Source organism: Eulemur rufifrons, chromosome 8 (assembly GCF_041146395.1).
Source record: "Eulemur rufifrons isolate Redbay chromosome 8, OSU_ERuf_1, whole genome shotgun sequence".
NCBI classification, from domain to species: domain Eukaryota; kingdom Metazoa; phylum Chordata; class Mammalia; order Primates; family Lemuridae; genus Eulemur; species Eulemur rufifrons.
The window spans coordinates 101459303-101486235 of record NC_090990.1 but is presented as its reverse complement, the minus strand read 5'-3'; the positions used below and the strand labels follow the sequence as shown (position 1 = coordinate 101486235).

The 26933-nt window shown below is 55.8% G+C and overlaps 2 protein-coding genes across 5 annotated transcripts; both read right to left on the bottom strand.

Annotated features, from left to right (window-relative positions):
- Nucleotides 1-1159: 1159 nt before the first annotated feature.
- Nucleotides 1160-16206, bottom strand: DENND4B (DENN domain containing 4B). Of its 2 annotated transcripts, none has more exons than XM_069480572.1 (28): nt 15787-16206; nt 13538-13877; nt 12688-12940; nt 12368-12437; nt 12016-12185; nt 11698-11942; nt 11201-11267; nt 11048-11106; nt 10730-10874; nt 10257-10432; nt 10023-10123; nt 9454-9669; nt 8772-8917; nt 8303-8442; nt 8087-8213; nt 7450-7656; nt 6960-7088; nt 5805-6006; nt 5395-5562; nt 4804-5192; nt 4516-4638; nt 4155-4324; nt 3937-4072; nt 3500-3736; nt 2850-2967; nt 2594-2759; nt 2442-2506; nt 1160-2345 (listed from the first exon to the last, which is right to left on the bottom strand). In XM_069480572.1, the coding sequence occupies exons 2-28, from the start codon at nt 13852-13854 to the stop codon at nt 2200-2202; spliced, it is 4488 nt and encodes a 1495-aa protein (XP_069336673.1). In that variant the 5' UTR covers nt 13855-13877; nt 15787-16206; the 3' UTR covers nt 1160-2199. The 2 variants fall into 2 exon arrangements, with proteins under 2 accessions (XP_069336673.1, XP_069336672.1); XM_069480571.1 differs by lacking the exon at nt 15787-16206 and adding an exon at nt 14663-14787.
- Nucleotides 16207-17322: 1116 nt separating this feature from the next.
- Nucleotides 17323-26906, bottom strand: CRTC2 (CREB regulated transcription coactivator 2). 3 transcript variants are annotated; one of them, XM_069478701.1, is made up of 14 exons: nt 26638-26906; nt 23798-23899; nt 23603-23719; nt 22950-23011; nt 22243-22311; nt 21968-22071; nt 21838-21867; nt 21602-21666; nt 21432-21481; nt 21069-21313; nt 20301-20707; nt 18740-19009; nt 18080-18274; nt 17323-17972 (listed from the first exon to the last, which is right to left on the bottom strand). In XM_069478701.1, the coding sequence occupies exons 1-14, from the start codon at nt 26788-26790 to the stop codon at nt 17874-17876; spliced, it is 1968 nt and encodes a 655-aa protein (XP_069334802.1). In that variant the 5' UTR covers nt 26791-26906; the 3' UTR covers nt 17323-17873. The 3 variants fall into 3 exon arrangements, with proteins under 3 accessions (XP_069334802.1, XP_069334801.1, XP_069334803.1); XM_069478700.1 differs by having other exon boundaries at nt 17384-17975; nt 18088-18274; nt 26638-26865; XM_069478702.1 differs by lacking the exons at nt 17323-17972; nt 18080-18274 and having other exon boundaries at nt 18283-19009; nt 22950-23014; nt 23606-23719; nt 26638-26865.
- Nucleotides 26907-26933: the final 27 nt, after the last annotated feature.

The window sequence follows — 26933 nt, the reverse complement described above, 5'->3', positions numbered from 1 at the left end:
TTCAGTGTAGTACTGAGCACACTACACTCAACAGAAACTCAAGATTTTAAAAGGGCAGGTCCTTCCTTACAAAAGGTCTTTGGGGATGAGACAGGGAGAGGTTAATTTTGGGGAATAGGGTCTTATCAGAAACTAGGGTGAGGTGGGTCAGGGTGGCTCACGCCTGTAATCCTAGCACTCTGGGAGGCCGAGGCGGGAGGATTGCTTGAGGTCAGGAGTTCGAGACCAGCCTGAGCAAGTACAAGACCCTGTCTCTACTAAAACTAGAAAAATTAGCTGGGCATGGTGGCATGCGCCTATAATCCCAGCTACTCAGGAGGTTGAGGCAGGAGAATCACTTCAGCCTAGGAGTTTGAGGTTGCTGTGAGCTAGGCTGACGCCACGGCACTCTAGCCCAAATGACAGAGCAAGACTCCATCTCAAAAAAAAAAAAAGAAACGGGGGGGGGGTGACATGACAGTTTCCCTCTAAAGAGAACATGTCCTGGCAAGACAGATAGCATTTCCTAAACCCCTTGGTTCTCTCCTGTGACGCTTCTTCAGGACACTGAAAAAGCATCCTAACATGCTCAAGACAGGATGGGGAAGGGTCCTCTTGCTTGAAGGTGCCAGCATGTAGAAGTAGTACCTCTCTCTTCATCCACTGGTCTCCACCCCTGAGAAATCTGCACTACAGGCTGGTGTCAGTTATTTCCTCCATTCATACTCCTGCCCTTCTTCCCCAAGGCATTTCTGTTTTGTTGGCTAATTCTCTTTGGTAATTGGTTTTGCAGCTCTGTTAGGAGTTGTTTCCTGTGTTTATTTCATTATACAGAACTCAGAGTGGGCCAAAGGGATTAGAAAAATGATGCCTATCTTCCTGATGTCCAGATGCAGTGAGCCCCTTAATCTTTGCCCCAATCTTCCTGGTGGTGTCTCCAGGCTGAGACCCTGGTTGGAGGAGTACTGCCTGCAGCTTGAGCAACAGGGCCTAGGATGATGGCCAGGGCCCCCAGGATGCACAAGGGCCGCCAACACCAACTGCTGGGGAAAGGGTTATCATCCCTTTGGAGGTACTGGAGAAGTTCGGGGGGAGGGGAATGGGGGAGAGGAAATAAGGCAGAGATGAGCTCAGGGCCCCCAAAGAATGGAGTCTTTGTGTGGGGTACAGATGAGGGACAAGGGGGTGATTGTGTGGGAGGGCTGGAAGTGCCACACAGACTGGCACCACCATAGCCAGCACCAGATTCACTCCTCTCCTACTCCAAGAACTCCCTGTGCCTCAAGTGGCCAGTACCAGACATGGTCAGGGAAAGCAGGGTGTGCCTGAAGCCTGCAAAGGATGGAAAGGTGGAAAGGATTATGTGCAGTCAGGGGAAAATAAGAGATATCCTCCACCATTATCCCAGACCCAGGGAACAGGAGGCAGAAGGAAAAAGACAGAAGCAGCTTTTACTATATTTACATCCAACAAAAATTCGCAGGGAACAATCCTTATTGCACAGGTCAGGGCCTGGGTGGGTGAGGCATTCCCCAAGGGCAGGTGGACAAGGAATAGGACTGGAGGGGGCACCAGTTCTTCCTGAGAGGAGGTTGGGGCTCCTCTAGCTCCTACTGCCTGACTTTCAAGGAGCTACAAATCACTGACCACGGTGCCCCATTTCCCTTTTCTTTCTTACTCTCCATAAGAACCTCCTAAGCAAGGGGGCTGTGGCTCCAGAATAAATAACTTAAACTATAAACACTAAGGTAGAAAGGCATGGAGAGCCTGGGGCTCCTTCAGCAATGCCAGGGAAGAGGGCCCATCATTGGTAGGGAATGACATCCCTCCTTCCCATTGAGGGCAAAGGCTCAGTAGCTCTGTATCTTTCCAGTTGTTTTTTAAAACAAAAACTTCTAAAATGACCAGGGCAGTGTAGATCTGTGGGTACCCTGGAGGGGAACTCCTGATATAGGACAAGGGAGGAACAGAGCTGTACCAGCTCTCCCAGGCCTCCCCTAACATCAGCATGAGTAAATTGGGCAGGGTGGAGATAGGGGAATCATAACTTTTGGTAACAGTGGGTCCCTCTTTCTGCTGTCCCCGCTTGGAGCCTTTGGCTGGGCAGGCTTCCCAGCCTGTTCCCAACTGTTCTTTGAAGGGAATAGGGAAGCAGTTTATCTCTAGACTCCTTCTCCCTCACCTCCCCACCCCAGGCTGAAGAGGGAAGCTTGAGGGTCTCTAGCATTCTGGAGGCGCTCCAAAACATTTTCGGCAGTCAATGGCCTTGGGAGTGGGCATCTGTGCCCGCCGCTGCCTCAGCTCCTCCTTGCCCATGCTGCTGGCCAGCTTGTTAAAGGCAGACTTGTACTTCTTATCGAAGGCCACTAGGGAACAGAGTGGAAATCAATGCATTAGGACCCCTGCCTCCCACACCTGGCCCTAGGTCCCTAAATTCCTCAGCACCCTGCCTGCTCCCTCACCTAAGTCCACGTGGTCCTTGCCCAGAGCAGCCATTGTCAGGAATAAGATCTCACGGTAGATGCCCCTGTAGTGGAGACAGAAGGGTATGAGTGAGACAAAAGGAATGCAGACCCTGGACAGGCCAGGGACCACCCAGATGGGAGCATCATACCTCTGCAGGTGCAGGCCAGTGGGAGGGGGCCCTAGAGTTTCCAGCAGGAGCCCCACAGCCTTGTGCACTTCATTGAGTCCAACATGGCGCAGCACCGACTCCAACAAAGCCAAACTAAGGGACGCAGGTACTGGGCCTGGCCATACCACCCGCTGGGGGATCTGGCCTGGAGGAAAGGAAGGAAGGTCACCAGGGTCACTGAGCCCTCTGGGCATGGGACCCCCCCCCCTCACCCTAGACCAAATACCAGACTCACTGTGGACCCTCCAGAGCACATAGAGAGGTGGGCAGCTATTGGGGTCAGGGGTCAATACATCCCACAGCAGTCGTACCTGCACAGAGGCTGGATCAGGGGTTAGCCAAGGAGATGGGGCCTGGGGGAGCCAAGATAGGGGAGATAGTTAGGCTCATGGAATGGGAGGCAGAGGATAAGAAATGGACAGGCAATGTCCAAAGAGACACAAGGACATTACAGGACATAGCCAAAGAGAAGAGGGAAAGGAACTCTTATTCCCCACAAGAATGCATGCTCTTGAGAGCAAGGACTTTGTTTTGTAATCTGCTACATCTCTAGTTCCTAAAAACTGTGTCTAGGATCTAAAAAGTGCTCAATATATATTCATGGAATGAAAAGACAAATATTAATGAATCATTTGCTAGGTACCAGGCACTACACAAGGTGTCTAAACATCAGCCCTGTGAGGTAGGTGCTTATGCCATTTTACGGATGACAAAACTGAGGATCAGAATTGTAAAGTGAAGGGGCCAGGAGTCAAACCAGATATAACAGAGTCCATAGCCTGTGCTCTTTCTACAGTGCCAAGGACACAGAGCACTAAGGGGACAAAGAACTGAGAGATGTGGAGGGAGGCATTTAGGAAGCAGGGACCACACGAGGGCACTGACCTGGGGGAGCGGGGGCCCATCACAAGAGGCCAGCACCAGGCCTGGGAGAATACTGGGCAGGCGCAGCCGTTGGAAATACCACAGAAGGTTCCAGAAGATGATGGGGTGGGCAGCAGGCAGCTCGGGCAATGCCAGCACCTCACTGCCCTCATTCTCTACCAGTGACTCCAGCTCCTTGCGCAGCACCAGGGGGCTCAGGTATGCCCATGCCCCACTTTCAACCCGCCGGGAGGCACCCTGTCAGGCACAAAGGGGACGGGCAGTAGAGCGCATGTACCATGGGCCCATCCAAGAACCCTGCCTCCCACTGAACCACATGTCCAATAGCTTCTGGGATGCCCCTTGCCCTCAATGCCCCATCTCTCCTTTGCACCCCTCAGGTCCCCACACAGGGCAACACACTCCCATTCCTTATGCCTCTTTGGCCCAGCCCTTACCCCTACGTGCCCATTGCAGAGCTGGGGCTCATCCAGAGCAAGGCAGAGCCTGCGGTCACTGAGCACAGGGCCAGGACCCCCAGGGACAGGAGCATCTTTGCTGCCACTGGCACCAGCAGGGGCGGGGCTGGGGGCACTGCAGGGGGATAGCAGGAGGGGTCAGCTCTAGGACCTCCACCTCCCTGTCCCACCCACAGCACTTGCCCTGCTTTGGGCACCTGGGCCGGGAATCAAGGGTCTGGACACTGAGCAGGGGCACAAAGGGGCAGGCGCAGAAGGGGCAGGTTGTGTTGAGGTTAGAGTCGTCAGGTGCCCAGCCAGCCATGATTTCCTCATCATACACCAGCGAATCACAGGCACGGCACAGGGAGCAGCTAGACAGCAGAATCTGCAGGCAGGGAGACCCCAGGAAGTAGGCCGTCTGAACTCTGGCACTCGAGTCCATGCTCCTTCCCCAGCCCCTCCCACCTCCCTCCCAGCCCAGCCTCCTTCCACCTCCTCCCCATCCCCTGCCTTTGACAGAGTGACTGTGTAGTATGTGTGTGTTCAAGCACATGTGTTGGGAGGGGTGATCCTTACTTCCAGGGAAGGTGACTGGAAGGATCCAGGGGTGTCACTGAGGCGCTCTGAGGAACGGCGAAGGCTCAGGCTGCTGAGAGAAGATTCTGAGAGGTCCCACTCACTGCCCAGAGAGGCTGAGCTCTGCCATTACATGAGAAAGCACAGTCAGCCAACCTCAAGCTTCTCCACCTAGGGTGCTTGTTTCAACTACTCCTCAGGGCTCCCTTTTTGGGCATTTTCCCAGTTAGCAGCTCCTCCCCAGCCCTCCTGATGTGAAGGCATCTGGACCCTCCACTAACTGGCTACCTCAGAGGCAGTGGATCCAGGGCGCTCCCGGGGATGCAGAAGGCTGTCCATGGGGCTGCGGCGGGCTGGGGCTGGCAGGTCAGGGGGCAGCTCAGGTTGGGGAATGCGGGAGGCAAGGGAGCGGCGGGAAGGAGTGAGCAGTTGTTGGAGGCGGGCACCCAGCCCTCGTCGGGGGGTGCCTGCCTCATCCTGATGCCCACCAGCCTTGGGCCCCCGCCCACTTAGCCCTTCCAGGGCCTCCGTGGACTGGGCACTGAGGGCTAAGCCTGAGCCTCCTGGGCTGCCTCCAGGTGCTGGCTCCTCCCCTGTCAGGCTTAGGTCTGAGAGACTTCCATCGTGCCAGGGCACAGGTGATCCCCGGGGTTCTAGGACCCCCAAGGCCTCTATCACTGCAGGACAGAAAAGAATCAGGGAAGATGTAGCCCAGCCCCTCCCCCAGCCACCCCTTTCCCAAATAAACACAATTCTGGGCAAGCTACCCTCAGAGTCTACGGTACCTACTACCACAGAGGGCCACCCCTCCACCCTGGCTCTTACTGGCAAGTGGTTAGGAAAGCTGTCTGGGGATAGGGGTCAGACCAGGGCACTCACTGTGGGCCACACCAGCCTCTACAGTGGGCTGTGCCCCTCGGGCACTGCCCAAGCTGCCACTCTTCACCAGGCGCCCAGTGGGTGAGGCTGGGTCCCGCAGACTTCGCCCAGCCCAAGTTGTCTGGCGCTGAAGGGGGCGGCTGGGAGAGGGGCGCTCCAGATAGGACTCTATGAAAGACAGAGAAGGGGTTTAGGGGCAGCCAGACCCCTATTCCAAAACAGAGCTTGTATGGACCTGGGTTTGCAGGGTCCCCCCAGGCAGAACTTTATCCCTTGTGTTACCAGCAAAATGTAGTTTGTCAATCCCCAAAAACCCAATGCCAACTACTAGGCCAGCCCCAGCTCTCTATACCTCTCCCTGCTAAGCCTGGCTACTCCGTCCTCAAGCCTGTCTCACCAGTCCTACCCACCTGGCTGGGAGCTGCCTGCCTCTTGATGTGCTGATACCTCCTGAGGTTGCTGCTGCTGCTGCTGCTGCTGCTCCTGCTCCTGCTGCCGCCGTTCTCTCAAGGGCTGGCGGAACTGAGCAGCCCCCAGGACGACATTCCGGAGCTTAGCCCAGCGCAGGCGCCCACCAGGTGTGCCAGACGGCCACTTGCTCTCCAGCACAGCCTACCAAGCACAGTGCCAATCAGGATGGCCTACTTCTGCACCCTGACCCTAGCTGATGCCCACTTCCTGTCCTGGAGCCTCAGGGACCATCTTCCCCTCCAGACGTCCTGGCTAGGACTGTCCTGCCAAAGGCTCAGCCAGGAACAAGAGCCCAAAGAGGCAGCTGGGGGGCCTTAGGCAAAGCCAGAAGCAATGAAGAAAATTTGTATCCAGAATCTTCTACATATAAATTATATGGCTTTGAAGAAATCATTTCATTTTTTTGGTTATTAGTTTCATCATCAAAAAAACAGGAGGCAAGCCAAGTGTGGTGGCTCAGGCTTGTGGTCCCAGCTACTAGGAAGCTGAGATGGGAGGATTGCCTGAGCCCAGGAGTTCAAGGCTGCAGTGAGCTATGATCATGCCACTGCACTCCAGCCTGGGTGACAGAGCAAGACCCTGTCTCTCTCCCCCCATCCCCTGCCTCCAAAAAAGGAGGCAGTTTAGGATCATGGTTAAGAGCTTGAGTTCAGGAGACATGACTATGCCTGTGCTCATATTCTAACTCCCTAACTATTCACTGTGGGATCTTGGACAGTTACTAATGCTCTGTAACTTCGTTTCATCTATAAGATGGGGATAATAATCGTTCTGCCTCATGGGGCTATTGTAAAGATAAAATGATTTAAAATGTATAATATATTTGGAACAGTGCCTAGCATGTTGGCTAAAACTATTAGCTATAAACAGGGCGGTTGTGAGTGAGAACCAAAGCAGCCAAGTATGAGAAAATTGTCTGTAGGTGCTAAGGCACCACAGGAGCACAGTGGTTGACAATGGTTACAGGACCTAGTTGAATTGTAGAGGCCAAATCTCCGAGGACTGAGGAGAGTATCAGGTGTCAAGGAGCAGCATCCTCCCCGTACACACCCTGGCACAGGCTGCCGTCCCACCCCTTACCCCAAATTAGGTACCTTGTTGTAGTAGCCATAAGTGATGGTGTTGGGCACGATGCCCGCCTGCCGCATCTCCAGCATGACACGCACAGATAGCACAGGCTGCCCGTAGTGTGAGCAGAGCTGCATCAGCACCCGGTAACACACCTGGGCCAGGAGAGGCACAGGATGACAGGAGACTCACTCCCAACCAAAATCATCAAGTCTCAGCAAGCACCCTCTTCCAGCCTCCCCAATTCTCACAGACTTCATTGGCCCCTGGCAGGTCCTGGGGCTGCCTCAGAGCCACCTGGTCTTCCTGCTGACCCTGTCACCCTGCAGTTTCTACTGCCATACCCTGAACATACTCATTCACTCAGTGCATGTTTCTGGAGCATCTGCCCAGCTCTGGGGCTTCCCATCTGCTTTCCCTGGCCTCCACCAAGTTTCTCTGCCACAGCCCCCGTGGCTGCACAAGCCTCACTGGGACTGGGTATGGGCATAGCCACATAGGTCCATAGCTGCCTACCTCATCAGGGAGCACCACCTTGCAGCTCTCCATCTGGCGCAGCACATGGTAGGCCGTGTGCAGTGCCTGTACGCGGGAGGGCGCCGACCGCACGTAGGCAGGTAGACACAGGAACCACAGCCCATAGCAGTGCCCCAGCAGGCACCGGGCCCACAGCTCAGGCACAGCTGCTGACTTCTGTGCCATCCGCTGTGCAACCTTCATCTCCTAGGTGGGAGAGGGGACACACCAGGGTGAGTACAGTGCCACAGCAGGTCTCAAAATGGTGTGGAGAAAAGCAGCACCTTCCCTAAGGAAGGGTCTGCGCTCTGAGGAGGCAGGAGGGATGCTGTACTCCACAGGCTGCAGCCCTGCCTGGAGCCCCGGGCAGAGGCTGGCCCTTGAGCACGGGCAGGTGCCAGCCCCTGGATTCCTAGAGCACTCAGAAGATGAAGATGATGACGATATGACAATAGTAATGACGATGGTAACAAAAGCTAATGTTTGTACAGTGCTTTCCATGTGCCAGGCACATTTAAACTTCCTAACAACCTTATGGGATAAGTACTATTATTATCCTCATTTTACAGATGAGGAAACTGAAGCAGCAGCTGTTGGCCTGAGCCAGGTCCCTTAATGGCGTCCACCCACTGGTTACCTGTTTTGTACGGCGAGGGGCAGGACTGCTGGGGGCGCTACGGGATGGGCCCGGCACAGGCAGGGCCCCAGGTTGCTCTTGAAGAGACTCAAACAGCTCAGCCCGTAGCTCGGGGAACCCATCGTAGCTGGAGGGGTAGGGAGAAGCAACATGACAAGCTGCACTGGACCAGCCTTTGGAGCCTTGGGACAAGTGAGGGGGGCAAGAGGCTCTCACCAGTACTGGGGAGTGGATTCGCTGCCCTCTGGTACCGGTGGCTCCTCGGGAGGCGTGATGAAGACAGTGAGCTCATTTCCCGACAGCTCCTCCAGCTCCACTAAGGGTGTCAGCTCAGGCTTCTCCTGCTCTGGGTGGACCTGCAGCAGGATTGTGAGTGTTAATACAGTGGGCATGGAGCAGGGCCGGGTGTCCGGGAAGATGGCATCTCCCAGGAAAGCACAACCAGAAGGAAGGAGCCCTAAAGACACAGCCTGTGGGGGATGGAGTCAGAAAAGGGAGAGTAGTAAACTAGTAAGTATAGGAAGCCAGCCATGTATGGCTGCACAGGCTGTGCACTGTGTAACTCCAGGGGTGCCATCCCAGTCATGGTTAATATATAAACAATGGCCCTGGGACAACAGAGACAACAGAGACAGGAGAAGAGCAGAGGCCAGTGGGCACATGGAGAAGGGACAATGCCCAATACCTTGTCAACACAAGAGTCGAAGAATTCGAGGGCAGCATGCCGAGCAGAGCCAAAAGAGCATTCCTCAATGAACTGCGAGAACATCTGTGTGTGCAGCAGCTGAGAGTACAGTTTGTGGCTGGAGCGTTCCCGGGATTTGAGGAAACCTGTGGGGGACGAGAGTGGGGCATAGGAGGGAGGTTACCAGGGCTCCCCACCCCCACCACAGCCATACCCTTCCTGAATGCCTTCCTGGCTCCCTGCCAACTCAGGACTAAGGTCAGCAAAGTCATCATCTCTTTGGCTCCTCTGGTACAACTGCCCCACATACCAAGCTGACCAGCTCAGCTTCCCCAGCATGTGGTCCCATGTAATCCCTGCCTTTTGTCTGTACCCATTGCCTCAGACTGGAGTTTTCGAAGGGCAGGGTCCCCAAACACAGCTTTGCCCGTGGGGGACCACTGTGTCCACTCCAAGCCCACGGCCCCCAGAGGGTAGGGCCACAGCTGGTTCATCCTTGTACCCTTACTCCCCGCAAGACCACCAGAGTGAGTGGGTCAAGGCGGGTGCCCACAAAAACACTTGCTGAGTGAAGGAATAAGCAACTAAGTGGCTCCCAGCTCCCCCTCCTTCCTCATGGAGCCCAGCCCCTGGCCAGCTCCTCCCATGACACCACATCCAGGCAAAGACAGGCCCTCTTTACCCTGCAGGAAGAAAAGGTTGTCAACATCACGAGCCCCCTCAGAGGGGGCCTGGGTGAGTGGGCGCAGGAAGACCCGGTAGCCCTTGAGCAGACAGGCCATGAAGCGGAGAAAAGCTCCCTGGACTTCGCGCTCCAGCCGGGCCCGGCGGCCACACACTGCCTCGTAGTCTGTCAGCAGGAATTCCAGGGATGCCTCCTCCTCGGGTCCAGTATATGCTGGGGACCAGTGCGGCCAGAGGGTCATGGCTGGCTCCCAGGGTGCATGCCTCGACCCTTCCCTTCGCACAGGCCCTCACCACCGCCACCTCCAGCCTCTGACAGACTTTGCACCAGTAGCGACTAAAACATTACCTTCAGCTAAAAGCTTCCAGCGTCCCCAGTGACAAGCTTGACTTTCCTAACGTCTTCAAGAAGACTGCCCCTTGTCTAGCTTCGGTTGGAATTTGAATCCCCCTCACCTCCACCAAATGAAATCCTAACTCCTCTCACCTCCTCAAGGAATGTCTACTTTCCCACAGGCCTCCCCAGACTGGCAGCTCTCAGGCTCCCACCCCACCCAGGCTTCTCACTCTGGTCCAGTTGCTGGTATAGGTTTGTCAGTGTGGCCAACAGAACCTTGTAGGGTCTGCGGGGCAGGGTCCGAGGGGAGAGGAGCTTCTTTTCCTCAGTCCTGCGAGATAAGCATAAGGAGAAAGGGTGATGGGGCTCCTCGCCAGCCTCCTCCACTTTTTCTCTGAAGCACTCCACACACCAGCCCTTTCATGCCCACTCCCTGCAGCCCCATGTGAGACCCAGCCTCTTACTGGAAGAGCGTGTTGGTATCAAGATCAACGCAGATGACGTCAGCAGGCGGGTCGTGTAGATCGAAGTAACTGGAGTGGATACCCACAATGAAGGGCACAGGGGCGCTCAGCACGTCTGCCAGCACCAGTGGGCACAGCGGAATGTAGGGGCACTGCCAGTGCAGCGGGAAGATCATCTGAAGCACCAGGGTGTGAGAACCAGTGAGCAGGGGCTTGGGGTGGCAGTAGGGGGCACAGGAGAAAGAGGGCATTGGCCTTGGGAAGGTGGGGCCTGTTGAGAGAGGCTGTTGGAGGCAGACTCCAAAAAGAGCCCCTGATGGAAGCTGTGTGTCCCTGTAGGCTGTGCCCAGAGACAGGGGCTGAGGACCTTCCCCAAGGAAGGAATAGCAAGGGAAGAGTCCAGGCAGGGATGGGGGTAGGACCAGAAGGAACAGTAGTTCTAGGGCAGGTGGGCTGGGCAGGGTGGCACTCACCGAGACGAGGGCCTCACAGACGCTGGTGAGCAGGTCTGGCCGCAGCGAGTGGACCAGCAGCTTGTGCTCTGTGAGCACAGCCAGCAGTAGCGTGACAGCCAGCTCAGGGCCCAGGCTCTGCAGCAGCTGCAGGAAGCTGGCACCACTGTGGGCAATGCCAAGGTGGGGAAAGAGTCACCGGGAGACCCTTCCCCAGACACCAGGCACAGACACCACCTGGGCCCAGCCTGCATAGGCATCAACAGCTGCACACACCTGCCTGCCACCTACCATGTCCTTGGTCATTAAAGCTCCCCTCCCCCAAACCTGGGCGCATACCTGAGGGGCAGGGGTGAGGACACAGGTTGACAGAGGAGCAGGTTGTCATAGGGAGACATCTGGGAGGGCAGAAGAGCCACGGGTCAGGGTGACGATGGCTAGCCCCTGCAACTCCCCTCCTTCCATCCAGCCCCGCCCCAGCTCAGCTCTCACCTGCACTAGGATGCGGGGTCTCTGTGGGGAAGGGAAGGGGACGTTGTGAATGAAGTGGGAGATATGCCTGGGGGAGAGAAGGACACAGGTCAGACAGATCCCCCATCTATCCCTGTCCTACCTCAGCCACATCTTCTCATCTCCCTCACCTGTCCTCAAGAACCTATGCCTCCCTGAACCCCACTTCCAGACCTGTATCAGTCATCAGAAACGCCATTAGACACAGAATTTACGCGAATCAGAAAAGAGATTCCCCTCTGGGCATACACAGCCCCTTGCCAGGACCTAGCTAGCAAGTGTAGACTGGATTTTAGGTTCCACTCACCCCCTCAGCCAGTGGCATTTTTGCAATGGACAAACTGTACAACCAACCACACACCGCAGCCCTGTCCCCTACCCGTGCCCAGCGCCCTGCCCCCCATCCTAATCTCTCCCAGCTCTCCTGGTCTCCCCATCCTTTCCTAACGCTTGCCCAGTGACAGGGAAGCCATGCTCACGCTTCCAAGGGCAGGCGGTGGGGGCCTGAGACGGAGTAGCGGTAAAGGAAGGTGAGGAAGGCGCGAAAGGCAGGGAAGGCAGGCCAGCGGGACAGCACAGCAATGGCGCGCCGGCTGCGTACAGCTCGGCCCCCCAGTGCCCGGCCCCGCTCCACGGCGCTCAGCAGGCCCAGCGCCCGTGCTTGCCGCTCTGACAGCCTGGCCCTCGGGAACGCCTCGTAGAATTGCAGGGCGGCACCATACACCTGGCAGGGGGCAGAGGGGCAGTCAGGCAGGCCCTGCACAGCCTGGACCCCTTACCACACTCCACATACCCACCTTATCACCAGCTGCACCCGTGAGCACGAAGGTGGAGAAGACGGGCACAGGGTACTTGGTCTGCGCAGGCCAGCACTCGATAGTGGCCCCCATGGGCAGGCAGAAGACGGGCACTGACTCGGGCAGCGGGAATGCCTCATTGTCCTCCTCTGGGTAGCGGCCCAGCAGCTCTAGGGTACCCAAAAGGAGGAGGGTCCATCAGACTCCAGGGGAAGGAAGCAGAGAATCCCAGAGGAGGGCCAAGTGGCAAAGGGGAGCAAATTCTGGGGACACTGAAGGTGCCAGCTACGAAGCACCAGGGCAGAGGGGCATGGAGGGTCAAAGGGCTGGAGGGACAAAGGGGGCTACTCACCTGCCTCATATACCAGCGTGTTGGCCTTGGCCAGGCCCACCTTGTAGCACAAGTACACTGCTGGGCCCCACTGCCCCAGAAATGACAAGAGACAAACAGATATACAGCTAACAAAGGTTTCTGAGGTCCATTTGCTCTCCGCCACCCCTAAATGGTCTTGTATCTTTACATATCCCATTAATAACAGTCCCCCAAGGCCAGAGTCACCCATCTGGGGCCACCCCTGCTGTGGGAGGCCTTGGTCCCAGAATGCCCTTTGTGTCCAATGTCCATGCCCTTATACCAAGATGGCCCAGGTCTTAGCTCTTAGCTTCACTCACCATGCCAGGGTTGAGGTTGCGGGGCAACCGGCAGTAAGTATGAGGAGTGCCCTCACCCTTGCTGGGCAGCACCAGGCAGAGGTCAGTGATGCCCAGGGCATGCAGCCCTGCCCCCTCTGCTGCCCGCCGGTAAGTGAGGTAGGTGCGGGGGTGCCCAGGGCCTGGAGGGGCCAGGTTGGCTGAGTGGCTGTAGGGTGTCGTGTCAAGCACTTGGAAGCCAGGCTTGGGATGCTCCTTCCCCTCATACAACACCCTTGACACAGAAAGCAGAGATGTTAAAAGGTCAGGGTAGAGGAGAAAGACCCCAATCCTGCCAGACCTGCCTACCTAGCCCCTAAACTTGCCTTGCACCTTCAGCCTTGTCAAACTCCAACATCAGAGTCTTCCTGTTCTTGCTGAACTCCCCCTCCAGAATCCTGTGCTCCCTCTTTAGCCCTTGGCTCTACTTCCTGGGCAATAATACTGCATGCCTTCCATGGCTCTCATACTCATTAATAAACACTAGGAATAATAGCAGCCACCAGTGATGGACTGTGTGCTAAGTCCATCACATGTTTATCTCATTTAATCTTCTCAACCGCCCTATGGGGATGTATTATCCCATCTTACAGATGAGGAAATAGGCCCAGAGGGACTCAATAACCTGCCCAAGCTCACAAGCACCAGCACTAGCACATGAACCCAAATCTGTGAGAACATGAAACACACACTTCGGTCTCTCCTCCTTAGCTGCTAACCTACCCCGTTCCCATTACCATTGTCCTTCCCTTGTCCCATTCCCCTGCCTCTCCCTGTCTCACCCAAGTCCCACCCAGCCTCCCCTGGTACCAGCATGGGTAGGAACACCTACCCCAGCTCAACAAGGGGGGGCTTGTCACGGCCCCTGCGGTAGCAGATGACAGGCTGAGTTCCACCCAGGAGCCCAGCACTGAGTTCCAAGGGGTGGCCCCCAGCAGAAGCTTGGATGCAGGTATAGCCCTGGGGCACCTCCTCGCCCAGTGCCCGAGCGATGACAGCTACATCCGTGATAGGCTCAGCCGGCCGGGGAGGGCGCAGGGGCCCACTGGGTTCAGGAATCCACGTTTCCTCAGGGATGGGCGCTCCGTTCCCTGGAAGCCCAGCTACCACGAAGTAATCCACCAGCCGGGGGGGCCGCTCCTCCGCCATGGCCCCCCCCTCACTCACTGCATCTGGAATGGTCAAATGGGAGAGAGATGAAGCAAGGAAGGCTGTGGTTGCCATGGCAACCAGGGTCCCCCCCCCCCCTTGCTCCCCTCCTCTTCCTAGTCCTTCCAAGGAAAGGCAGGATGAGTGGTCAGCCAATCCTGAACTCTCCCGCCTGTGACATCACCAGGCTCTCACAGCCCACCACAGCTCCTTAAAGAGATCAGGTCCCTCCCACTTAGTAGTACCAGACCTCTCCCCAAAGAACCCAAACTCCACCACACACAGCTAACTTGGGCTCTGACATCATATTGTGCATGTACCCCTTTTAAAGGCCCCACTCCTCTTCACTCCCTACACATAGAGTTGTAACATCAGAGATCACAATCTTTTCTGCAATGCCCTTTGATGACATCATTCATTCTGGGCATGACATCATACCAATCTTGCAGTCTTTTTAAGGGTTTCTGACCTTCCTACTCTAGTTATGACATCATAACAACCTCATGATCCAGCTAATGTTTTTAAAGAGTCCATTCTTGGTTCTAAAGAGGACCCCACAGGTTTGTGGGAAAGCCCACAAAACCCAAGTTTTTAGAGTCTTTTTACCAGACTCAAGTGTCCTTTTTCCTAGCTTAACTCCACCAACCTGGCCAAAAAACCAGTGCCCTCCTATCTTTAAGATCTTTAGGTATCTCCAGTTAGGTACAAAGTGGCTGTGGGCGACAGTCCCAGCCATCCAACACCCTCCACCATGGAGCCCAGAGATAGAAACAGGCCCACAAGAGCCCGTCAGTAACTGCGTTCTCACCTGCCTCCATGGCCCAACCCCGGGGGGAGTAGGAACCCCAAGGGTCCTGAGGTGCCCCACGGTGCAGAAGCTGGGAAAGAGCCTGGTGGGTGGCTTGCAGCAGGGGCCCGGAGGCTCGTGGGGGGGGGGGAGTGCTTCAGAGGGGAAGGGAGGTTACTTCCTGAAACAGTGGAGGGGAAGCTGCAGCTCAGAGGAAGTCAGCCTATGGGTGTGTGTGGTGGCGTGGTGGGTGCCAGCACAGCATCGTGCCAAGTTGGAACCTCAAACCAAAAGACCCTGAGCAAGGCAGAGGAGGCTCAGCACGGCTCCAGGATGTACCGTCCTACTAACCGCCCACTCTTCCCCAGAGAACAGGGAGTGAGGGAATCTCATGGAGCCAGGTTGGCTCTCTTAACCTGGCCTCTGGGCACACACGCACACACACACATCACGCTCCAACCCCAACTAAATTTAGCCTCCACGTCTGGGAGGTGAAGCCAGGAATCAGCGTCAACCTCCTGATTTAACTCCGGGGCACAGCCCTGTCCCTCATCCACTGCAAACAAATGGGAGCCCTATGCCTAAGGCAGCAGGCAGAGGCCATTAGGTGGAATTATCTAAGGGGCGAGTGGGTGACACCCATCCGCGGGACCTGCGCACCAAGGCCTCCCTTCATCCAGGCAGGGAAGAGTCTTGCAGAAAGCAGCCCTTTCTCCCTGGGGAAGGCAACGGCCACAGGGGGCCACTCCAGGTCCCAACGCCCACATGCCAGCGATGGGAAGTTCGGGTTGGGGCAAAGGGCGCACAGAGGGAGAGGAGGCTGAGGACCGAGCAGGAGGGCAGAGAGAAGCAGGCGCGCCGGCGGCCGAGGACGTGACGGCAGCAGCGCCGGCCGCCGCGTGACCCGAGGGGGAGGGAGAGGTGCTCTGGCTCCGGCACCCGCGGGAGCAGGAGGGGTGCAGGATGCCGGGCACAGCTAGCTAACTCCGGGCTGTGCCCTCCCCTCCACTTTCACTTCCCCAGGAGAGAGGAACCGGAACCAGATGTGCAGCTCTGGAGAACAGCTGGGGACTATCCCCCGCCCCGCCGGCGCTCCCTCCCTTCCTTCCCCGCCCGCCGCCCCGCCCGGTCCAGCCCCTACCTGCCTGCCCCGCGACTCCCCGGCCGGCCGGCCAGCTGGCGGGTGGCTCGGAGGGCGGGCCGGCGGGCCGGCGGGCGGCGGGGCTACCCGGCCCCGGACATGGCGCACCCGACTTGGGCGCCTCTCCCGCCCGGGCGGCGAGTGAAGGAAGAAGAGCCGGCCGAGGGCACCAGGGCGCGAGGCGCCGTGGAGGGAGATCTGGGCGGTCCCAGCGTCCCCGCCGCGCTGCGCCACGCGGGGACTGTGCTGCCGCGCCGCTCGCTCGGGCAGCTCAGTCCTCCCAGCTCCCGCGGCGCTGGGGGCCCAGCGCTCCTCCGCGCGCCCCGCTTTCTCCACTCCCCACAACCCCACTCCCCGGCCGCGGGCGCTGCCACTACCCCCAGCCCCCCTCCTCGGCCGCTGGCCGTGACCCTGGCAAGCGCCTGCCCAGCGCCGGGCCGCCTGTAGCGCGACCCCTGGCGGCTGGGAGGGCCCCCTGCACCCAGGCAGCTTCCCAACATCCAGCCGGTGCCGCAGGACACTAACCCCAGGCAGCCCTGAAGTCAGAGGCGGGCTCCCGTCCCGCCCTCGGTCCTACAGTCAGACGTGGTGTGCATTCCTCCGGCCAAGGTGAAGGCCCTGAAGGCCTAGGCTGTGGGGACCCAGGTGGCTCCCCCCACTTCCAGGTTTAGGGCACGTTGCATTCCCTTCGGGCCAGAGCCAAAAGCTCTCAGTTCTCTTTTCTGAAAATGACAAGAGCTTTGGAAAGAGGAAGAGGAGAGGCCAGGGCTGTAGGGTGTGGAATAGGGTAGCTGAGGAGGGGCACTACTCTTCTCACTGTGAGGGGTGGCAGAGAGAGCAGAGGCCCAGATGGTCAAAGGGCTAGTAGTAACCGAATCCAGAAAAAGGAAACTTCAGAACGTGGCTGGCATTCAGGGATCTGTTGAATTAAAACTCAAATGAGTGGAGGAGTGGGGAGAGTGAAGTGAATTCATGCATAGTGAGGGGCTGGGGGACGAGGGCTTCTCCTGAGACCTAGAAGCATGGGGTCAGAGGCTTGTGCAGGACCTCTAGACTTCAAAGGGCTGTAAAGAGAGAGCCAGCTGAGACCAACCTTAAGTTTGCAGCTGTTAATTGCCCTCTTCTTGGAAGCCTTACCGCTCAGGCCAGCTACCCCCAGGAAAGCTAGGGTTATTCTCCTGGAAACATCAGACCTGTGAGCTCAGCCAGCAACCACCTCCTCACCCTTTGACTCCCTTGAGCTCACTGCCACGCCGGGGGTTGAGGAAGCAGAGTGACTTGTTGGGCCAAAGCCCCCTTCCATTGATGCGACAGCAGGGCCTCAGACACAAAAGAGGGCACACGGGTCACTTCCTGCTGCCATGGAACCCTACATCCACCCTGGGCCCCCACGTCCAATGCTGGGTACGAATTCTGAGGCTGGGGGGCCCTTCCACAAAGCACAACAGTGCTGAGAAAATGCTAAAAGATAAAAGGGCCGATGGCCAAAGAACTCCCTACAACCCCATGCACACCCCAAATAGCCAACCACACCAAGGGTTTTGATAAGATTTTTTTATTAACATATAATATATTTAATAAAAAATAATATCCACTCTGGCTCTCTCCTCCGTTGCAAGGGGAAGAGTGGTGAGGAGGGGCTGGCACTGCCCACCCCTAGGCATCCGGACAAGCCCTGCCTCCGGGGCTCCCCTCTACCCCCTGCTTTCCAACAGGCTCTGACCTCCAGACAGACGGTTCAAAGTTACAAGTGCTTTAGGCCCTCCCTTGAGCTCCCCCAGGCCGACCCTTTGTGCAGAATTCAGGGGCCGCCTGGACAAACCCCTTGCTTTTTCTCATTCTTAGGATCCTTCATTCATGCTAGAAAGAGGATCTGGGGGCAGAGAGTGGAGTCTCTACTGGCCAGGGGGAAGGGAGGAAAGGAACAGTGATAGGGGATGGGGCCAAGAAGAGGGATGGTGATGAGGTCTCCTCACTGGAGCCGGTCACTGCGGAATGAATCCTCCACTGCGGGATCAGGCAGCAGGGCACAGGGGTCACTCAGCATGTTTAGCCCTTCCAAGCCCAGTGGCTCCATCCGCAGCTCATCTTCTAGCCCCAGCCCCAGTTCCAACCCAGCTGCTGACACCTCAAAGCCAGGCACTCCAGCCAGGGCTGCTGCAATCTCCTTAGAGAAACCTGGAGAGGAGTCTTCTGTGGGTAGAAGAGATGGGTGAGGACCCCGCCCTGTGAACTCTTCCAAGACCCCTCAATCTCCGGCTGTACTACTCCCTCCTATTCCCCATCGCCACCCATACCCCCTCACCTGTGAGGATGATGTTAGGCCCTGAGCCATGGCGGGAACAGTGGGTCAAGTTCTGGTGGTTGAGAGTGTGAGGATCCTGGGGGCCACCCACTGGCCCCTCACCCCCTAAAAATCCAGGCCCTTCGGAAAAGCCAGAGGGATCCAGCGCCAGGCTGGCTGATGGGTTCTCCATGCCGAACTGCTCGAGCTATGGACACACAGACCTTGAGGAAGTGGGCTTCAGAACAGGTGTTCCTGCTTGGCCCTGCCTCGCCCTGCTAACACATCCCCTTTGCCCAGCAATCTTCATCCACCCCAGCAACAGAGGCAATGACAGAGGGAGGTGGCAGCAAGCAGAGCGACAAAAGCAAGCACGGGGCCCGAAGTAGGTGTGGGCACCGTACCTGCTGGGCCAGAGCATGTGCATGCCAGGAAGAAACGGGTCAAGGCAGTAGTCATCAAAGAGCAAGCTGAGCAGAAATAGAGGGGCAGGAGTAGGGGTCAAACGCAGGAAGAGAGGAACCCCAAGCTGGCAGTGCTATGTTACCCAGGGGAAGGGAGATCTCCCCCCGCCTAGATCTCCCTATTCAGAGTGCACCAGAGATACACTCAGGCCCCCTTGACCCACCCTCATCCTCTCCCCTGCCTCTGAGCTAGGAGCCTTAGTACTCACGTTCCCCAGGCTGAAGTCACTCATCGGCCGGTGGTAAGACTGCTGCCTGTGCCCACTGGGCCCAGGTGGGTATAGTGTTCCATAATGCGGCTGTCTGCCTGGGGGCTGCCCACCTGAGGGCTGCACTGAGCAGGCCTGAGAGGGCAGCCCTGGCTGCTGTAGAGGCTTTGGGGTGGGTGGCTGGGTGGGCAGAACCAGACCTGGGGGGCTATAGGGGTATGGGGGCAGCCGCTGGTCAGTGGACAGTTTACTGGTGTCCAGGGGGACGCCCTGAAAAAAAAGAAAAAGGAGGAAGCTTACTCCTCAGTGTGCCCCCCAGGGAAAACTCTTAGCCAGGGCTTCCCACCCTCTTAAGCTGCAACCATCCTCAAGTTCCACATTTTCATGGGCATCTCATGGGCAGTTATTTAAAAATGCACATCAGAATGAAAGTGACTGAGTGAGGCTAACACAAGGGTAATTTTGAATCCACTCCAGAAGGAAACCATTCTTAAACTTTGGTCCTGGAACTATTGCTGCACCTCACAAGTGACTGATACCACCACAGTGAAGTTGAGAACTGCTGTTCTAGAGCCTGGAAGAGGTCAGAGGGAGTAGGAGACAAAGGAAGGGAAAGGAGAAAAGAAGGGAGGGAAGTTAATGCTCATTCCATGCTCTAGAAGAGAAGAGCCCTTCCTGGCCTGGCCTCAGTTTTTCCTATAGGAGAAGGGACCTTGGCAGAGATGGAACACAGAACACACATTCCAGGGAACAGCAATGGAGGAAGAGAGAGTTGGGCAGAGGAGAGTAAAAGAAGAGCATTAGGGTGAAAGAAAAGGGAGCAGATACAGCAAAAAAGAAGAAATGCATGGGGAGGGAGGGAAGAGCTGAGAATTTTAGCATTGAGGAAAAAGCCCTAAAGAGTTTTGAGTTCTGGTCCCAACTCTTCCCAACTTGCTGTGTAAACTTGGGAAAGTCACTTTCCCTCTTGGCCCCAGTTTCCTCATCTGTAAAGTGAAGGGACTGGGCTTCCTGATCTGAAATTCTCTTGACTCTATGAATTCTATGAAAGAAGAGGGGAAAATGGGAGAGGGAATGGGGCAGGACAGAGACATGAGAAAAAAGACAGACAAGAAAAGAAAGATAGGAACCAAGAAGGGAAGAAAGGGAAAGGATAAGCTACCATTAGTCTAGCACATACCTGGGCTAGGCATGGTGCTCAGTACTCTAGGTACGGTATTTCATTTGATCCTTACAAAACCATCCTTGCTCTATAAATGAGGATACTGAGGCTCACAGAAGTTAAATAACTTGTCCAAGGAGACTGCTAGTAAGAGGCAGAGCCAGGACTTGAAACCAAAAAACTTCACCCCAGGGTTTACACTCTTAAGCAAGAGAAGACAAGTTGGATAAAAGATGGGGCAGGTGGGAGACAGAGGAATGGTAGGGTGTGGATGAGACAAGGAGTGCAGGAAGTAAGGAGAAGAGGTATTTGAGGAAAGAAGGGTGGGAGGGAGAGAACATGGCAGGAAAAGAGAAAGGGGAAGGGAGACAGACATGTAGGGAAGGCAGCCACGCATACCTGAGTGATGGAAGACAAGGTGGGTGACATTGTTGGCGAAAACTGTTTGGGCAGCTGCTGTTGGGACCTTCTGGCGTCGGCTGGGCCCGCGGGCAAACTCAGGGGGCTGAGGGGCACACGGCGGTGGCGGGGGGAGGCCCCAGGGGTAGAAGCTGGGTAAGGGGGGGCGCCCAGAACAGGGGATGAAGTGGAGGAAGAGGAGGAGGAGGAGGAGAGGGCAGGGGCACTGAGTGAGGGATGGCCCAGGGAGGTGGTGGGCAGTGCACGGTGGGCTAAGGAGGAGGCAGGCAGTGAGGGATGGCTGTGGGAGCCCTGGAGCTGGGGCTGAGGACTGCTCAGGGAAGCCTGGAGGTTGGGATTGCTTAGGGAGGACTGCAGGGATGGATGGCTGAGAGGTGAATGAAGTCCTGCAGGTACAGACAAAAAACCAGAGACGCCAACATTACTGATGGGAACTGGGACCCTGTCCACCCGGAATGGGTAGCAGTGACCAGACTATGAAAGCGGCAACACAATGTCCTCCCTACTCTGTCCTTGACAGTGAGATTGGCACTGCCCACCTGGGGGCTGTACTCCATCTTCTTTCTAGGAGAAGCCACACCTACCAGATCTCACTGGCTGAGAACTACAGTGAAGGAATCCTGGGGTGCAGAGGTGATGGGCTGGTATATGCAGTCACAGGAGAATCTCAGATGCTCAAGCCTCCCTCCCCTTCATACCTCCAGCCAGGCAACACCGAGTGGGCACACGGCCAGGACAGCCACTCACCTGGTGCATCATAGCCCGGCCCTAGGCCTAGGCCTCCACTGATGCCCAGGTGGGTCATGGTGTGGGTCAAATTGGAGGTACTGTTGCCCCCACTCAGGTTAGGGTAGGCTGTCTCCTCAGGGTCCAGTGGGGTGGGCAGCGGTGGGGGAAAGTGCAGGTTGGTGAGGTCAGGTAGGGAGCCCCCCGTGTTCATGGCAGGTGGGAGGACAGGCACATTGGCAGGCTGGTCAGGAGATGGAAAGATGCTAAGAGAAGGAGACAAAAAGACGTAAATGGGAAGGGGGCAGTGGTCAGGGAAGAGCAGAGATCAATCTCCGACATCTCCCTCCCTAACCTCTCAGCCAATCTCATAGGGGTACTTACTTAATTCCAGGGACTTCACAGGACCGAGGTCGGGAGGAGGATGAGGACAGCTGAGGAGAGAAGGGAGAATGTGGAAAATGAGAACAGTGCTCAGTGGAGAACCCTGGAAGACTGCCCATGGAAAGAGTATGGCAGAGGGATAGGAGATGACACCCAGTGGCCCAGCCTACCTTCTTCGCATCCCATGGCTTCAGCAAATGCTTGTCATCTAGCAAGTTCTCCTCAATAGCAGGGACTTGAAAGAGAAAGACTGGTGATGGGGGATTTGGAGAAGGAGCCAGTAAGGCAGGAGAGGAAGCAAAGGCAGGTGGGAAGGAATCCTGCTCCTTGAACCTATACAAAGTCCCCAACACCAACCCAGAAATTCTTTGGCATTCAGTACCCACAAGTGGTGAGGGACACATACCTTTGGAGTCCATTTCGCCATCCAGAAAACCTGCAGAGGATACAGTGGAGTTGGCTGCAGTGCCCACTTACCTACCTGCTTCAAACAAAAGCTCCATGGCTATTTCCAACCCTGGGACATGGCCACTTACCCCCACGTCGGCTGGGCAGGATGCTGGGAGGTGTGGGGACTGGATAAGTGTCCTGGGGACTGGGGTTCATCACGCTTGTGTGAAGGGCAGAGTCAGAGCTTGTCCTGTGAGAGGAGCAGAAGTGAGCTGGCACCAATGACAGTCTTCCCAGTCCCCAAGCCCTCCCCAACAGGGGAGAACACTAGCTGGGCTAGAACTGGGTAGGGATGAGGGAGCAGGGACCCAGAAACTACAGATAAGAAGAGATGTGGCCCCAAGAAGGCAAAGGCCGTCACCTGTTAAGTGCAGATGGTAGTCGAAACAACTGTCCCTTCTCTGCTGGGAAATTGCCCCAGGGCATCGTTCTGGATTGGAAAAACAAAGTCATGAGGAGGAAAGCCGGCAATGGACAGAAACAGTGAGCATCGGGTTGGAAAATGTTGGGCAGCCAAGGTAGAAGTGGAGAGGGCTGGGCACCCAAGATCATGCCTCTTCCTTTCTGGTTCTTCCTATGTCTATGACCAATGAACCCACTCCCCTAGTCAATCTCACAGATTCAGAAACTTCTCAACTTCTCTCTCTCAGGACAAGCTGAATGGGAATCCTAGAGCCCAGCAACTCTGCTAGGTATGAATACTGTAGGTGAGATGGACAAGGAGAGGGGTTCAGAAGTCTAAGAGTCTACATCTAAGTCTGAGAGTCTGCCTTGATAGAAGGCAGCCATTTTCACCTGTTACCCTGCCATTCTCCCCTCCCCATTACACACACACCCTGCCTGGCTACAGTTCCCATTGGTCCTGCTCTGGCTGGACCGGGAGGCTTGGCCACTCGTGTCAACATGGCCAAGACTGGACTCTGACCCACCTACTCCACCTGCCCCCACCCCTTCCAGCCCTGCTGTTATGGGAGCAGGTATTGTTGAAACCCTAGCCCAGTAATCCCAGCCCCAACCAGAAGCATGGCGGGGAGTGGGCAGGAAATTCTGCCTGCCCTGGGCACTTACCTTCGCCAGCTGGACTCCGGGGGAGGAGATAAGTAGGCAGGACTATAGGGAGAACTGTCAATGTGAACAGCACCAGTTAAGGAAGAAAGTAGAGAGGGACTAGATGGGCTGGGGACCAGATGAGAGAAGAGTAATAGAGATAGCAAATGAGTTGTTTCAAGAAACACATACCTTTCTCCTCTACAAGAGGCAAACAAGGGAAAAGAAGGGAATCAGGCCTAATGGAGCTGGAAAAATATAGGAGAATGTCTGTACAGAGCTTGGGAGAAACAGGTCTGTAGGTCTCTGAGATTGAAAGCTAAGAACAGAGATGTGAAAAAAAAAAAAAAGAACAGAATGTGAAGAGGAGGGACCAAACCTCCTTTAGCAGGAGACTTATCAGAGAGCCTCACTTCTGGCAGCAAAGAGTGAGGTGAAGTAAGGACAGTCAGAGCCAGCCAGAGATGGAGGGCACAGTCTCAGGAGCAACAACTCCCTGTCACAGGAGCCAGTGCTAACGTATGGGTTATGGTCACTTGTCAGGGAGGCTGGGTAAAGAGAGTTCCTGGAGAAGGATGAGACTGGACAACACTTAAAGTCCTTTCCTACCACAAGTCCCTAAGGAACCCCATGCCACCATCCATCAGACCCCCCAACCCCTCTGTGAAGGATATGTGGCGGGGGTATCGGCGGAGTGGGGACACCATTCTGCGGGCATCTCGCTGCACCCGTTCCACCAGCCCATGGTGCCGAGTGCTCCGTGATGAATCCAAAGGCGAGTGGAGGGGGCTCTGCCAACATGGACAGGTTAAGTCAGCAGAGGAAGCAGACTAAGAACCTCCACTCCCCCCTGGCTGGTGTCTACTTACCTGGAACTCGGCCAGGCTGCAGCCAATCTGGTTGACATTGGGCAGAGAACCACCATAATGGGAGCTCCTTGTGTACGCCAGCCGTAGTTTTTGGGCCTGTAACTGAGACATGGGGGACAAACGGGAATGTCAGGGAGGATACTGAGCACTGTTCCTTTTGGCTATCCTCGCTATCTTTGTCGACAGATGTGCTGCTACTGCTGCTTTTAAGAAATCTGCCAGTGGCCAAATGCAGTGGCTCACCCTTGTAATCCCAGCACTTTGCAAGGCCAAGGTGGGAGGATCACTTGAGGCCAGGAGTTTGAGACCAGCCTGGACAACATAACAAGAGCCCGTCTCTACAAAAAAAAATTTTAAATAAAAAAAAGAAATCTACTCGAAAAATATCCAGTGCTGGGGGAAAAAGTCCACTAAGACCTGGTACAAACAATCCATCCTATCCAAGAGTAATTGGGAGATAAGGGGAAGGCTACAGGTTAAGTGTTACAGAGCCATTACTGCAAGCCTCTTTCCTTCCCATTCTGGAAAGGACAGGCTTCTAGGCTCTGTCACTTACTCAGCCTCAGGAAGGCTAAACAAAGCCTGCACCTCCTGAACTAGAAAATCCAAGAAATAGTAGCTCTCCTAGCTAGAAAAATGGTGCCAAAACCAAGGGGTATTCTTCCACTGAATCCTAAGGCCCCTAAATTGGCAGGGAATCCTGGAGAAAGGAGGTCGGAGAGGGAGCAGCAGCCCACTCCAGCCTGGGCCAGAACCATCTTTCTGGCCTCATCCCCACTTTGGGGAGATATGCCTGGCACAGAGGTAAGACACCACAACCCTGAGCCTGGCATGGGTTTAGTCTGTTTACAGATCTCATGTCCCTCTGTGAGAGGTGAGCATCTCCTTCTAAGGTTCCGCCATTGCCATCAGCCATAAAAACAGACCCCAGGCAAGGCTATTAGGAGGAGGGCGGCTGAAGAGGGGTGAGTTTTAACAGCTTCCAGGGTCACGCTGTTGTACATAAGCCAACATCAGAACTGACCGTCTCTTCCAGGGAGTTCAGTGAGCACTATGCTGACTTCTGGGCCACTTCAAAACCTTTATTAACATACATGTCAACCTCAGTCTCAGTGCTATAGGCCCCCAAGGCCATATCTGCCTCAAATGAACCTCCCACCAGGCCAGCTAACAGGCTAAGCCCCAGGTCTCTTATCTCTAGCTCTAGACTCTTGGGTCTCCAGGCCCTGGCCATGTATGCCCACCAGACTTTTCTGTGTAGCAGAGAAATTAACCAGCAGGAGCAAGGTGGGTAGAAGGCAACTTTTGGTAGACCAAGGCACCACATAGATAGAAATAGAAGCCCCAGCTTTGAGTTTCTCACAGCCTTTCTTTGTACTAAAAGCCCTAAGATCCCACCATGCCTCTGCTAGAATCACAGTCTAGAGGGCAGCGCCTCAAGCTGTTAGCTGGAGATCAGCCTCTTTCCCATCTTCTTGTCTCTGTCCCCAGCAAGATCAAAAGCTCCTAAAGGGGGCAGTCAATAGTTAGATCATAATCCTCGTGGTGGTTAGAGTGGGTTATGCACAGGCAAGCATGTGAGTGTGCACATGTGTGCACGCACCCCCCTCATCTGCCCCTCCACCTAACTTTCTCTGTTCTGATTCCCACAAACTAGGGCACGTGGTCCCTAGAGACTCAAAAGGGAAAAAACACAAAAAGACTAACACAGTCAAGGGAGATACACACAAAAATACAATCAGTCAGACTCAGTCATGGATAGACGCAATCACAATCAGACCAGCAGAAAGAGCCTTAAAATGTGGTATTTATGTTCCACCATCTCCCCTTAATTCATTCTATCTCTCTGCCATGAGGGATCCCTGCAGTATCCTCATCTGCCATTTTGAATATAAAGTGTCCCTAAATTAGGACTGCACACCAGCTGGGCAAACTCCCACCCCTTGCTCTCTCTGACATCTAGCCCTGGGAAGCAAGAAACCAAGACCAGAGGGGCTTCAGAAGCCTTTCGGAGGCCTGAAAGTTTTCAGAAATTTCCTAGGAATGAATATTCCCTACATACAGAAGACCCTCCAAGGCATCCCATAAACTGATCCACAAAGCAGTCATCTCCCTAGAAACCTCGGCAAACCACTGAGTTCCACACAACCTATAGCCAAAGTTACCCGGTTTTGGGATTCAAACACCTACCTCTCCTCCAAGGCGGCCAGGGCAAAACACCAAGCAATGGACCTCACCTTCATTCACATCAGGAAACCACAAGAAGTATTTGAAAAAGGAAGCAGAGGGACGGGACGCAGAAGGGGACTTCCTGCCCCACTATACCCAGCACTGCTTGTTCAAACCACTCAAGGGGCCCTTTCCTGGAGGTACCAAAGTACCGAGGGTAGCACAACAGGGCAGAGGGGCCAGGTTGGAAAAGATCACAAACTCAGAGGAACCAGATTAGGGGCAAGCAGACCATCCCCTCAACAAATAACCTAACATCAGGGATGTTTCAATAGCGTCTCCGAGGCGACTCCATCAGGGATGCACAAGTACCCACCTCCTACCTCCGACAGACTTCAAGGGACCATCTCCCCTCTCTGCCCATTCCTGCCTCACGTACTTGCTCCCTAGTCACTTTCATACCCCCAACGTCTCCAGTGTTTCGATCTCCCCCAGCAAAATCCGTCTTCCTGCCCCTCGGCCCTCAACCCGCGCCTCCCAGACGGCGGCGCCCACGGTCCCTGCCGCGTTCCGCCTCCTTCGCAGCGGCTCCCGCCCCCGCCCCGCCTCTCCGCTCCGTTCCGTTCCGTAACTGCTCAGCTCTGCTCCCGCTCCCCAGCGAGGCCCCTCACCCGGGTGGAGCCGATGTCCATCATCACCTCCTCGAAGGCCGCCGTCTCCTCGGCCTGACGCTGCTTCTGCAGCGCTATCTTCTCACTAAACTTGCGCGGATTGGAAGCTGAGGCCGCGGCCGAGCCAGGCCCGTTCGCCCCCGACGTCGCCATCTTCCTCCCCCGTCCCTCCCCGCGACCCTCGTTGTACAAGCCACGGCCCCCGCCGCGGGCTCCGGCCCGGCTCGTCCAGCCGTAGCCGCCGCCGCCTCAGCCAGCACCGCGAACCCGGCCCCAGCCTAACCCTGACCTGTTGC